The 13,712-nt window shown below is 39.2% G+C and overlaps 1 protein-coding gene across 8 annotated transcripts in view; it reads right to left on the bottom strand.

Annotated features, from left to right (window-relative positions):
• TMEM131L (transmembrane 131 like) overlaps positions 1–13,712 on the bottom strand; it is a 170,717-nt gene that overhangs the window by 71,804 nt on the left and 85,201 nt on the right. For 6 of the 8 annotated variants that reach the window (XM_003822591.6, XM_024928630.4, XM_034959296.3 and 3 more), the window contains exons 5-7: positions 8,903–9,026; positions 7,728–7,844; positions 6,444–6,554 (exon numbers count right to left, since the gene is read on the bottom strand). In XM_003822591.6, coding sequence (XP_003822639.4) covers positions 6,444–6,554; positions 7,728–7,844; positions 8,903–9,026 — 352 coding nt within the window. The remainder of the gene's footprint in view (positions 1–6,443; positions 6,555–7,727; positions 7,845–8,902; positions 9,027–13,712) is intronic. The other 2 variants (XM_024928632.4, XM_063603961.1) reach the window with 1 other exon arrangement.

Raw genomic sequence — 13,712 nt, 5'->3', positions numbered from 1 at the left:
TATCCTGTAAACAAGAGAGGGCTCAGCTAATCCAGTGGCCAGGGAATTAACAACCAGTTTTGTGTAACATGACATCACCAGCAGCAGAGTGACATGTGAACTGGAGCAGAAAGAGAATGACTGGAAGAAAACCAAGTGACAAATAACAAGAAGAATGCAACAAAAGGAGGAGAGCCTCAGCCTGTCATTCAGACCCACCACGACAGTGACTTTCATCACTAGGAATTCTCTCTGCATGAAGGTCAAAACAATAAAAAAGAAGGACCAAATGACAAGGTTTAAAAAAGCAATCTTAACTCCATGTTTTCCTATTATCTTGGTCCACATGGTCAACCATTAAAAAATGCCTCAAACTAGGTAGTTTATAAACAACAGAAATTTATTGCTCACAGTTCTGGGAAGTCCAGGATCAAGGTACCAAGAGATTCTAGTGAGGGCTGGTTCCTCCTAGATGGCACCTGCTATGTGCCATCTATGTCCTCAAATGGCAGAAGGGGCAAACAAGCTCCCCTGGGCCTTTTTTTTTTTTTTTTTTTGAAACAGAGTTTTGCTCTTGTCTCCCAGGCTGGAGTGCAATAAGATGATCTTGGCTGACTGCAACCTCCGCCTCCCAGGTTCAAGCAATTCTCCTGCCTCACCCTCCCTAGTAGCTAGGATTACAGGCATGCATCACCACACACAGCTAATTTTTGTATTTTTAGTAGAGACGGGGTTTCACCATGTTGGCCAGACTGGTCTTGAACTCCTGACCTCAGGTGATCTGCCCACCTCGGCCTCCCAAAGTGCTGGGATTACAGGTGTGAGCCACCGCATCTGGCTGGGCCTCTTTTATTAAAGGTACCAATCCTATTCATGAAGGCCCCTCCTCATGACCTGGTCACCTCGCAAGGGCCCCACCTCTTAATACTATTGCATTGAGGATTCAACTCAGCATATGAATTGGGAGGAATAAGAAAAACTGAATGCATATCTTTGTGTGCAGTGTTGTAATAAATGTGAAGAGAAATACCACACGTGGTTCGTGTATATCACAATGCTGCACACAAAATCACACATCCAGGCCAGGCGTGGTGGTTTACACCTGTAATCCCAGCACTTTGAAAAGCCGAGGTGGGTGGATCAATGAGTCCAAGAGTTTGAGACCAGGCAGGGCAACATGGCGAAATCTTGTCTCTACAAAAAATACAAAAATTAGCTGGGCGTGGTAGCATGCACCTGTGATCTCACCTACTCGGGAGGCTGAGGCAGGAGGATGGGTCGAGCTCAGGAGGCTGAAGTCGCAGTGAGCTGAGACAGTAGCACTGTACTCCAGCTTGGGTGACAGAGCGAGACCCTGTCTCAAAAAAAAAAAAGGGTACATATCCGTTTTCTCACTGCTTTCCTTTCTCATGATTGAATTTTGCTAAGTTTGCAGCAGCAAAAGATCAGTTACCTTCTGAGATTATTCTGGCAACCCAAATTTCAAGTTTTGCAACAGATAACTCATAACGATCTTTTAAATGCCATTTGAATTATGTGTCCTCAACATACTACATCAAGCACATCTCCCATTTTACAATCCATGCTCCACAGTTTTATAAAATATTCCTGCTGTTTTTCCTTCTCTGATCAGCATTTCACAGATGGATGAGTCAAGCAGTACCTGCAAATTTTGGAACCTTCACCTTCCAGACTATTTATGTTCAGGGATCCTTGGGTACATGCCTTTCTACCCTCTGCCTATGCTGAAGCCAGATAATTTTTTAAATATTCAATGAATTATACTAAAATCCATATTTAGACCCATATGTAAGGCAGACCCAAACATATAATCAGCCTGTACTTTTTACCCACTCACATACAAAAATCTAAAAATTAGATGGCCCTATTGTTTCAGTGAAAATACTTTTAAATTACTACTATCATCTTAGTCTCAGTTTTCTTTTTCATAACGATTCAACTGACGTACATAAAACAACAGTATTTCTTCTCTCAATTTCAAATTTTATTCCTAAACCAAACAGAGTTATTTTCTCTTCACATGGCACTAAGGGAACAAGTTAAAGAAAAGCTGATGACATATTTCTGTCTAAACCTTCTTGCTTAGCTTTCTATCAGATAGACTTTCTAGCTCTATACTGGAGAAGAGGCAATTATGCCTTTGGTACCTTCCACACCCTCTTATCCTCTTTGAGGGAGTCTGACCTCCTGAATCCACTAACTCCCCAACCCTGGACAATGGGCTCTTGACAACAGGCAGAGAGTAAAAAATGTAAAACCCATAGAATATCAAAATAAAGACATTCCTTTCTAAGAACAGTTGACAACTTTATAGCCACTTAAAATACAAGAAATAACTCACATAATGTATGCAATTTAGATGCAGAAATATTATAGTCAAGATTTTTTTCTTCTAGAGGAATGCCACAATTATTTCTTAGGTTTAAATTTTTTAAGTTTTTGTTTTTAGGTATAGCAAGCCTTAAAAAATACTTTAGGCTGGGTGTGGTGGCTCATGCCTGTAATTCCAGCACTTTAGGAGGCCAAGGTGGGCGGATCACGAGGTCAGGAGTTCGAGACCAGCCTGATCAACATGGTGAAACCCTGTCTCTACTAAAAATACAAAAATTAGCTGGGCTTGGTGGTGCATGCCTGTAGTCCCAGCTACTCAGGAGGCTGAGGCAGCAGAATTGCTTGAACCCAGGAGGCGGAGGTTGCAGTGAGCTGAGATCGCACCACTGCACTCTAGCCTAGGCAATAGAGCAAGATTCTGCCTCAAAAAAAAAAAAAAAATTTAAAATTTATTTTCCTAAATCACAGTAAAAGTGAAAGAAATTAAAATAACTGACTTTTAAGAGGTTTTTTTTTTTTGATATTCAGATTTTTAAATACTGGTTTCTAACAAAAGACCAGCCAAAAAAATTAAGTTTCACCTATAAACTCTGAAGTATTTTATACCGTAACAGCACAAGAGTAGGGACACTGTGTGTGTTCATGGCCCTATCATTTACTGGAACACTCAATAAATAATGTTGAATAACTATTTTTGACTAATGGGAGAGAACTATGGGCAAAAGGAGCAGCCTTAGAAAGTGACTTAACTAAACTCACAGATCCTAGGATAAATGAAAAATGAAGGAGAGAATCTAGAGCCAGGAATGGGGCCACAGATGAGAGGTCAACAAGGATACCTAGACAATTCAATGTACAAAGAACTGTCTTTTCAACAAATGGTACTGGAACTACCAGACATCTACATGCAAAAGAATGAAAATGAATCCCTTCCTCACACCATATGCTAAAACTTAAAGTCAGGATGGGTCATAAACCTAAATGTAAACTATAAAACTTTAGAAGAAAACATAGGAGTAAAGCTTCACAACATTAGGCCTTTTCAGATATAATATTAAAATCATAAAGTGAAAAAAGAAAAACAGAAAAACTTGACTTCATCAAAATTTAAATCTTTTGTACTTCAAAGGGCATCATCAAGAAAATGAAAAGACAACCTATAGAAAGGGAGAAAATATTTGCAAACCATGTACCTGATAAAGGTCCAATGTCCAGAATTTAATACATTTACTACTCAACAATAAAAAGACAAACACAATTTTAAAATGTGCAAAGGATATGAACAACTACTTCCCCAAAGACGATATACAAATGGCCACTGAGCACATGAAAAGATGCTCCATGTCATTAGTCATTACAAAAATGCAAATCAAAACCACATGAGATACCACTTCATGCTCAGTAAGATGGCTATTTAAAAAACAAACAAAAATGGAAGACAAGTGTTGGCAAAGTTGTAGAAGACTGGAATCCTCATTGCTAGTGGGATTGTAAAATGATGCAACCACTTTAGAAAACAGTTTTACAGTTCCTCAAAATGTTAAACATGGAATTACCATATGACCCAGCAAAATTCCACTCCTAAATACACACCTAAGAGAAAAGATATGAAAGACATGTCCACCCAAACTTACACAAGAATGTTATTCATAATAGCCAGAGTAGAAACAACGCAAATGTCCACCAATTGATGAATGGTTATGCAAAATGTGGCATATCCTACAATGTGTATTATTTGCAATAAAAAGGAATGAAATACATGGATGAAACTGAAAACATGCTAAGGGAAAGATGCCAATCACAAAAGACCATACATTTCATTTATATAAGATGTTCAAAATAGACAAATCTTTAGAGACAGAAAGTAAGAGACTGAGGCAATGAAAATGTTCTAAAATTAGACAGTGATCGTGAGGGCTGCACAACTTTGGATATACTAAAACCCACTGAATGGTACACTTTAAGTGGGCAGATTTTGTGGTATGTGAATTATATTTCATAACACTGTTTACAAAATACATTTTAAAAATACAAAAAAGAAAAGAAACAGAGTTTGGTATCTTCTGAAGCAGAAACAAAGACCAAGAAAAGCCAAGGCACTGCCAAGGTAGGCTACAGCGCAGGGAGAGACAGAGACGTGGCCTGTGAGGACAGCCCCAGAGCTACCTCAGGCCAAAACTCCACTCAACCACTGCTTCCCAGGTGAGGTGCAGGGAGTACAACGGGAAGCCCAATCAGATGGTCCCTGTTCTCATGGAGCTTCCATTCCATGGGTGATGAAAAGAATAGTGAAGCAATTACATCATGTGGGCATGTGATTATTTAATGGATATAAGTATGGGAGCGGAAGTCTAGATAAATATGGGAGCAGAAATTAGGATGGGGAGAGACGCAAAAGTCCCTGAAGAGCTCAAGTGTGAGTTGAAAAAGGAAGGATGAAATAAGGGTTAATTTGGAGAAAATTGGAGGTGGAGGTTGAGAACATTGCAGACACAAGGGACCTGTGGCAGGAGGGAAAACGGCATTGCACAAGTGAGCGGGGGAAGGCTCTTGTGGCCATGAACTAGAGACCAAGAACAGGTGGTGACCAATGGGGCTGAAGAGAGACAGCAGCCACACCACGCAGGTCTTACAGCCATAAGCGGGATTTGGTTTAAATTCTAAGACCTATGGGAATGCACTGAAGGGTTTCAAGCAGGGGACTAATGGGGTCCCACTTGAATTTTTTGGAAAGAGGTAGGAAGGGACTAAAGTAGATCCTGGCAGTTAATGGGATACTATCAGTTGGCCATCAGAGAGATGAGGATGTCCTGGGTGTGGTAAAGGGCAGTGGGCATCATGAGAAGTACGCAGGATCTGCCAGGCCAGGGGGATGAGAGAATGGGTACGCTGTTCTAGCTCTCTAGGAGGCCTGCAGAGTCAGTTTCCTCTCTCCCTTCATTCCACTTATCCTTACATTAACCCCCAATAACTAAGGTATTCTGAATACCTGTCTCTATTCCAATATTTAGATCTCCACTGATGAGGCATCTGGCCCTCCAAAAATGCAAGCCACAGCACATCAGTATCAGTCTTCTGCTTAAAACCTTTCAACACATCCCCCCTGGTTTTAGGATTTAAACCAAATATAAATTTGCAAATTCAAAGAAGTCTTCCTTAAAATTCTGCAAGGAGGGGCTTTTCCATTTTATAAAAATAAAAATATGATTTAAGATCCCTAAGAATTATGTACTTGGTGATAAACATTCCAGATATAATCCTAGAGGTAAATTAATTTGGTTCTTCTCCCCATCTGGAATGTAGGCTCTATGCAGATACAAACTCTAGACCAAGGCCTGGCGCAAAGCAGAGGCTCAGGAAAACCGCTGAATGAATGAAAGCCCCAGGTACTAATGGTACTGACTAAAATTCTAAGCAATGTTCTTTATTTACCAATCAGAAAGAAGAGGTAAGTTTCATAATATATTGGTTCAAGAGCTTTTCTCAATTATAAAATTATCCAGTTATGAGGAAATACAGATAATCAATGGGAAAAAGTAGCCAACCCTATAAAATGATTCATGAAATGTATATTAAAAGAATTTAAACTTATCATTATACATCTACTATAACATCAGAAATAGTTCTTCCCACCAAGCCCCATCCGGGCAGGGCTAGAAGCAGGACATCCTTAGGGGCCTGTTATTACTAGTGACCATGGGGGCTGCCTCCCTGAAAAGCAAGCTGGTAAGATTTAACAAGCTCTACAAAATCGTTCACAGTCTTTAACTAAAGTATCTCTCCTCTTTATGAAACATGCCCCAAGGAAACAGAGGATTCAGAAGGAAAATTAAAGAAACTTATAAAATAGGTATATGGCCTAACGGTAATAACAGTGAAAAACAGGAAACATTTCAAAAGACCAACAATAAGATTAAGCAAACTCTGGAATATCAACACTGTGAACTCCACAGCCATTGAAAAGAAGTTATGTGGAATCCACTGATATTTTATATATGTATATTACTTCTATATAATTTTTTCAAAAAGCAGAAAATAGTAAAATAACCAATTCTGAGAAGGTTACAAAGTTTGGTGGCCACCAGCATTCAAAGTAAATCTATTAAAATGACCTGCATTTGAGACAGCTGAATGCTCTGGACCTTTGGAAGCAGAAAATAAGCATTTGGTAGCTGCTTTGCAGACCCTTCTGTAGAGATTCTACGAGTGCCAATTCCAGATACCTGCAGAAAAAGAGAGAATTGCTCCTCTGTTAAGAGTTTTAAAACACATTTGCCATAATGCTAAAGCACGTCTCCAAAGGAAATCTGTATTCATCAGCATGGCCTTCAAGACTCTACTAATCCAATTATTTTATTTATCTTTGTCTACAAAAAACACAATGAATGTTTCAGAAATACAGAATGCTGGCTGAGCACGGTGGCTCACGCCTGTAATCCCAACACTTTGGGAGGCCCAGGGAGGTGGATCATTTGAGGACAGGAGTTTGAGACCAGCCTGGTCAACATGGTGAAAGCCTGTTTCTGCTAAAAATACAAAAATTAGCCAGGCAGTGGTGGGAGGCTGAGGCAGGAGAATCGCTTGTGCCTGGGAGGTGGCTGCAGTCAGCCTGATCACACCACTGCACTCCAGCCTGGGCAACAAAGTGAGACCCTGCCCCAAAAACTAAAAAATAAAAAATGAAACAGATTAGAATGCTGTATTTAAGCTGAACGTTCCTCACTGTAGCAAATCTGTTCACAAGTAGGCAACTCTTCTGATATGGGACCTCTTTAATGGAATCCAGTAAGAAATAACCACAAAAATTACTGATCTTGGAACTTAAATTACTTGATGCCAGATCTTGTTAAATGCCATATCAGGTACCATTTAAGGTAAAGATTCCTATTTCTGAGAATAGCAACAAGATTCTTCAAGCTCCCTTCCTGGTACCTTGATATGAATAGTGAGCTCCCTTGGAACCAGCCTCCAAGCACACAATCAATGTCTCCTAATTAGAAATATTCCTGAGCCAAAGAGGGAAGGTAGGCAAAATCACTAGAGACTGTCCTTAGAGCACCTCCTTCTGAACGCCCGTGAGGTGAGAGCCATGAGTTTTGAAAGCCTTCTGTATTTTATGATGGGAAACTGTGTGACAGATTGCTTTGCTTTGTTCTAGTATCCTCCAAAGACCCACAGTAGGACTATAGCTCCGTCATCAGTAGGAAAGCCAGCCAACTGTGGCATGTCAGGCAGAAAAGGGTGAACGCTGATGATTTTAACATCACTAACAGTCTTGTATTTTAACGACATAAACCAGGTGACAACATTTCCAAAAGTCTTTTTAAAAATATACACACACACCCCTACAGTTAAGTCACCAACCAAAGTTGTGACAAAAGGAAAAAGTTACTCACATGATAGGAAAGGACTCCATACGAAGAGGTATTAATAAATAAGGAACTTTCAATGCTTCCTTCTTCAGTAGGTAAGAAAATAATTCTGAAGGAAGTTTTCCCCATTGCTGGAATTACCTGAAAGAAAGGTCCCCAGTCAGCCACTTGGAATGGCCTCCTTTGATAAACTGTCTTTCACAGACTTTCTTTTTTTGACAATTTCTGTTAACAGACATTTGTATATTGTGCACCCTTGATTTATCAGTATTATGAATCCATAAGAATCCCCAAACTGATCAGCAACCAATTATCTGCTCTTAGATATAGCAAATACTACCACTGACTTAGGATGAATCCTTTCGCTTCAGACTGGAGCTGTAAGTCTCACATCTTTCCTTCCCCTCCTCTTCCACCTCCACAGGTCCAACTGTCTTTAGCTAACACCGTTCTATCTCTACTTAAATACAGACAATAACCAACGTGCAAACATGTTGATATGTAATAAAAATCAGGAACAATGTTTACCCAGACAGACTGTCATAAACCAAATACTGGGCTTCCCCTTACAACATATCCTTAGTCCTAGTTTTTTTTTAAGTACATAATATCAGGCAGACATAGTAAGCAAAATAAATAAAAGCCTACTAGCAGTTAGGATCTTCACTAAACGTTAAAGACCACTGAAATTAAAACTATTAGAAGACTAAGTTTGAGCTCTGTGTTATGGTGCCAATCAGCTTTACAAGGAGCCATTCACTATACCTTGCAGTTCTGGATTTAGAAAGGAGACCTAACTTTCCTAGTAGGCTTGAGAGATGGAAGAGGTCTCAACCATAAACTTGTATTAGTTACTAAATGCCTCAGAGTTTGCAGTCATTCCAAGACAAGTAATATAAACTTTCCTTAGTCACAATAGAGCCATGTTAAATATACATACATTACTACACAGCTGAGAGTCTTCAAACTCTCCCCCAACCCCCCACCTCCCCCGGCCCCAGTAGATATCAAGAGCCACCAAAATTATAAAAATGAGCAACTGGAAAAGTAAATGCTAAGGTAAACACACAGAAGGAAAAGGTTTGGGTAGCAGAAAAAGGGGGAGACAGGGAGCAGAAAGTAAAAACTTCAGGCCAAAGAAAGCAAGAAAACCTGGCAGCCTGCCACGGCATAGTTTCCAGGAGTCCATCAACACCCACCCTGCAGGGAACTGGCAGTACATGGAAATGTCCAGCAGCTGCAAACACTGAATTCACCACAACCTCGCTGTCCCTACTAGGGTTGTAAGCATGGAGAATCTTTGCTACAGGATGTCCCAGGAACCTAGGAGGAGAAACAAAGAGAAAAATCAATGTATTGTGTGGTTATAAATATTACCATACATATATATGTATTATTATATATACACACACAGATTTTTAAACCCAGAAAGCTGTTGCTGTTCATCACAAAGTTAAATTATCCAATCGTGTTGGTAATAAAGCATTCAATTCACAACAGTCAGAAGTCATAAAACAAAAAACAACTTTATTTTATAAGGCTTAGGCCAACCCACAGTAGCACTCCATTGGTTTCAGTGTTAGAAAAATTTAACCCATCTAGGCCATTAAAATGCTTGCAAAAAAACAAAACAAAACACATGTAGGCACTCACTGGCACTTCTCGGACCTGGGTCTCTAATTCAATGAAAATATGTTGAATAATTCAATGAAAATATGAATGAAAATTCATTGAAATATTCATTCAAAAATATTGAAACAAATGAAAATATGTTTAGGTAAGAAACTGTACTCACAGAAAAACCCAATTTTTCTTAGGGTTATGTTTTCTGAGTAAAAGAGACTTTTTGGGGAGGTATGTATTTTCAACTCACAAAGAGACGTTATTTTATTAGGTCTTAGAAAAGGAAAACTTAATTATGGCTAAAGGCCATTCTTTTGAGAAAACTGAAAATCCGGCAGCACTTTGCAGTAGAGGTTCTCATCCATTTAAATTATGAGCCTTTCCAAAAACTCTGATGAAAACTCTGGCTCTTCCCTCCACAAACATACACTTACGAAAAGTTTCATACACAGCTTCAAAACCTTCCACAAACCTCAGAGTAAGAATCCCTGCTCCGTGGCAAATACACTAATTCATGAAGGGTTTGATACCCATTCTTTTCGGCAGCACTCTCCACCTCCAATGTCTCGGCTCTGATAAAGGAATTGCCAAGAGGAAAGGAGCTGGGCTCAGGCCCACCTACCTGCAGCCACCTACAATGCTCCCTCTAATCGCTTAACTCTGATTCCTACTGCTCAAGACCAAATTCAGTCTTGTTCAATTATGTTGCAATGAACAGGGAGCCAGCAAAAATTTCACTAAAGTCATTTCTTCAGTTTTAATAGCCTCAGTGGCAGAGAGAGCCAAATATACAGCTGTCATTCGGATGGCCTGGAAATAAAATTATATTCTAATTTAAGCTGAATGAATTATATCTATAATTGGAATAAAATTGGAAAAATATCAGCATAATGAATGAATTCTGTAAAATTAGGTAAAATCTTTGATATTAAAAATGTATCCTTTAGGAAACATGAAATGGATGTTGCTTCTCTTATATACAATGAGATTTCCAAAATACTGTATTACTACCATCAAATCCTTGGAATTTTTCTTTTGGCTTTCACCCTTCCTTTTAATCACTAGTCTTAACGAAAGGTTTAATATATCCAATGTGTATTTCAAAACGTAGTTCTTCACATCCCATTACAAATAAAATACCACATCAATGTGATTAAAATCCTGATTTTTCAAAGTGTTCTTAAGTAATACCATTTTTTAAAAAAATGTTCAACACTACCATACACATAAAGGGTCACTTCAGAAAAGCCTTACCTCAGAGCAGTGGGCTTGTATCTGCCTTTCTTCCCACAATTAAAATTAAATAAATAAGGACTTCTGAGGTTTTGGGTTTCAAGTAAATAATATCAATCATCAAAGTTATTAATACTTATCCTCAAAGCTTTATATCCCATGTACATAATTGAAATACAAGGTTTCTAAGAATACAAATGTCTACCAGAGAAATACATGAGAAAATAAGAATGCAAAACAGCAATGCTACAGAGCCAGTGACTGCACCACCAGAAATCTCTCCAGACCTAACAGAGAATGCCAGCTGAAGCCTAGTCACCACTGCTATTTTTATTCTATTTTTTAGATTCTATTTTTAAAAGTGTTATGAGGATATAAATTTCCTTCACTAGTGACAACTGGAAGATACTCTGTTAATTTAACACTACAAAAGAATGATTAAAATCTCTATGAATGATTAGCACTTTTTATCTTAGGACCAGCAGAATATTAACCCTTCACATAAGCCCTAAGAAGTAGGCAGAAGGCAACCGAGTAACAAGATCCCGATTTTACATCCCCCCAGGAAAATCAAAGCTATGAAGAGGGTTGGGATTTGCTCGAGGCCAACATCAAAATAAACCATAGCAAAAGCTGAACTGGGACAGCGAAGAAATCAGGAGGAGAACCCTCAGGCTAAAGTTTTACTCTAATGTCTATATATTAAACCATTTGTCAGACATAAGGTAAAACTCAACTAATCTTAAATGTGTTCTAATTTAGGCTAAAGTTTGTTCTGAGGTTTTTTTTTTTTTTAACTTCAGCAAAATGACTAATTCTCATAATCATATTCCAGATCTCACTAACAAGAAAAATAGCATTATGAGTGCTCTTAGAAATCAGAAGATTTATTCTACCACTTGTAGTGAAATGACCTTGAGCAAATGGCATTCCTTCTCAGCAACGAATGTATGAACACATTTGTAGTACATGCTCAAACAAAGAGATATTTGAAAACGATACACACAGACTCAGATAATGCCTGTCTTCACTGGACTGATATAAAACTCAAATGACAACGGACATGATTACACTTTGGGAACCATAAAGTATTATATAAACGTAACTAAGTCCTCCAAAGGTGATTCCATCTAAAAATCAGAAATCCTTTCAAATCAAAGACTTTCAGCATTCTCTCAGCATGCGACTAGCTATTAGGACCAGAGATTAATGTATATTGCTAATTAACAAAAGTGTATCATACACAGTTGGCTCTCCATATCTGCAGATTCAACCAACCTTGATTGAAAGTGTTTGAGGGAAAAAAAAAAAAACACAAAAAATAACAATACAAAAAAAAAGAGATACAGTATAACTATTTACATAGTATTTACACTATATTAGTCATTATAAGTAAACTAGAGTTTTTTTTGTTTGTTTTTGTTTTTTTGAGACAAGGTCTCACTCTGTCATCTAGGCTGGAGTGCAGTGGCATGATCATAGCTCACAGTAACCTTGAACTCCTGGACTCAAGTGATCCTCCTGCCTCAGCCTCATGAGTAGCTGGAAGTACAGGTGTGCACCACCATGCTTAGCTAATTTTTAAAAAAATTTTTATGGAGACAGGGTCTCACAGTGTTGCCCAGGCTGGTCTTGAACTCTTGGCCTCAAGTGATCCTCCTGCCTCAGTCTCCCAAAGTGCTGGGATTACAGGCATAAACCACCGTGCCCGGCCTCCAGAGATAATCTAAAGTATATGGGAGGTTGTGTGTAAATACTATGCCAAGGACTTGAGCATCCTTAGCTTTTGGTATCCATGGGGGTCCTGGATCCAATCCCATGTGGATAACGAGGGACAACTGTAAACATACCCCCATGTGCATCGACTATAGGATTTTTTTATGTTACTGAAGAGTAAATATTTTAGACAGCCAGGAACCTATGAACTGGAATTATTATCCTAATAGCTATACTTACTACTACTATTATTCTATCTACCAATCTATAACATATATTCTTTAAAGTAGGTCCTGAATCAAAATTTCTTTTCGCAATAAAGACTCTTTTTTTTTGAGACAGAGTCTCCCTCTGTCGCCCAGGCTAGAACTCGGTGGCATGATGATCTTGGCTCACTGCAACCTCTGCCTCTCAGGCTCAAGCAACTCTTGTGCCTCAACCTCCCAAGTAACTGGGATTACAGATGCTCACCACCATGTCCGGCTAATTTTTGTATTTTTATTAGAGTCATGGGTTTTGCCATGTTGGCCAGGCTGGTCTCGAACTCCTGAGCTCAAGTGATCCGCCCACCCCGGGCTCCCAGAGTGCTGGGATTACAGGTGTGAGCCACCGCGCTCAGCCTCACAATAAAGATTTTTCACAAAAGTATAGCACCCTCTCAGAATGTAAAATCAATGAGGTTATGATAAATTCAGCTTATTTATATTATCAACTAAACTACTAAGCATTCAGCTTCTATTAAACTTTCTTTACATAAGAGTAAAAATATAAAAACTCAAAAAAACAGACACCTAGAATTTTATAAAGTCGGCAAACTCCCAGTTTTCTCTTCTACCCTTTATAGAATATTTTTCTAAAAAGCTCAACATGGTCCTTTTAAATTCCAAGTTCAGGCTGGGTGCGGTGGCTCATGCCTGTAATCCCAGCACTCTGAGAGGCCAAGGAGGGCGTATCACTTGAGGTCAGGAGTTTGAGACTAGCCTGGCCAACATGGCCAAACACTGTCTCTACTAAAAATACAAAAATTACAGGCATGGTGGCGGGCACCCATAGTCCCACCTATTCAGGAGGCTGAGGCAGGAGAATCGTTTGAACCCAACAGGCGGAGGCTGCAGTGAGCCGACACTGTGCCCCTGCACTCCAGCCTAAGTGACAGTGCAAGACTCCGTCTCAAAAAAAAAAAAAATTCCAAGTTCATTCTCCTTCACTGCAGCTCTAACATTTTGATGATTAGAAGGGAATGTAAAGCAATCCAGATGCATAAAGGAGGGCACACCAGGAGCCCACCCTAACCCAGCCCAGATGCTCTCCTACGGCCATGGTTATTTCATTCACAAAACTTTGCTTGTCACTCAAAAGGCTCTCCATGAAATTGAAGTGTTATTTGCCAGCCCCGGAAACAAGCAGTGCTTTTACCTCTCGCTCTTGAAACTACTA

Source organism: Pan paniscus, chromosome 3, assembly GCF_029289425.2.
Source record: "Pan paniscus chromosome 3, NHGRI_mPanPan1-v2.0_pri, whole genome shotgun sequence".
Taxonomy (NCBI): Eukaryota; Metazoa; Chordata; class Mammalia; order Primates; family Hominidae; genus Pan; species Pan paniscus.
The sequence above is the reverse complement of the archived record's forward strand: the minus strand, read 5'-3'. Positions and strand labels throughout refer to the sequence as shown.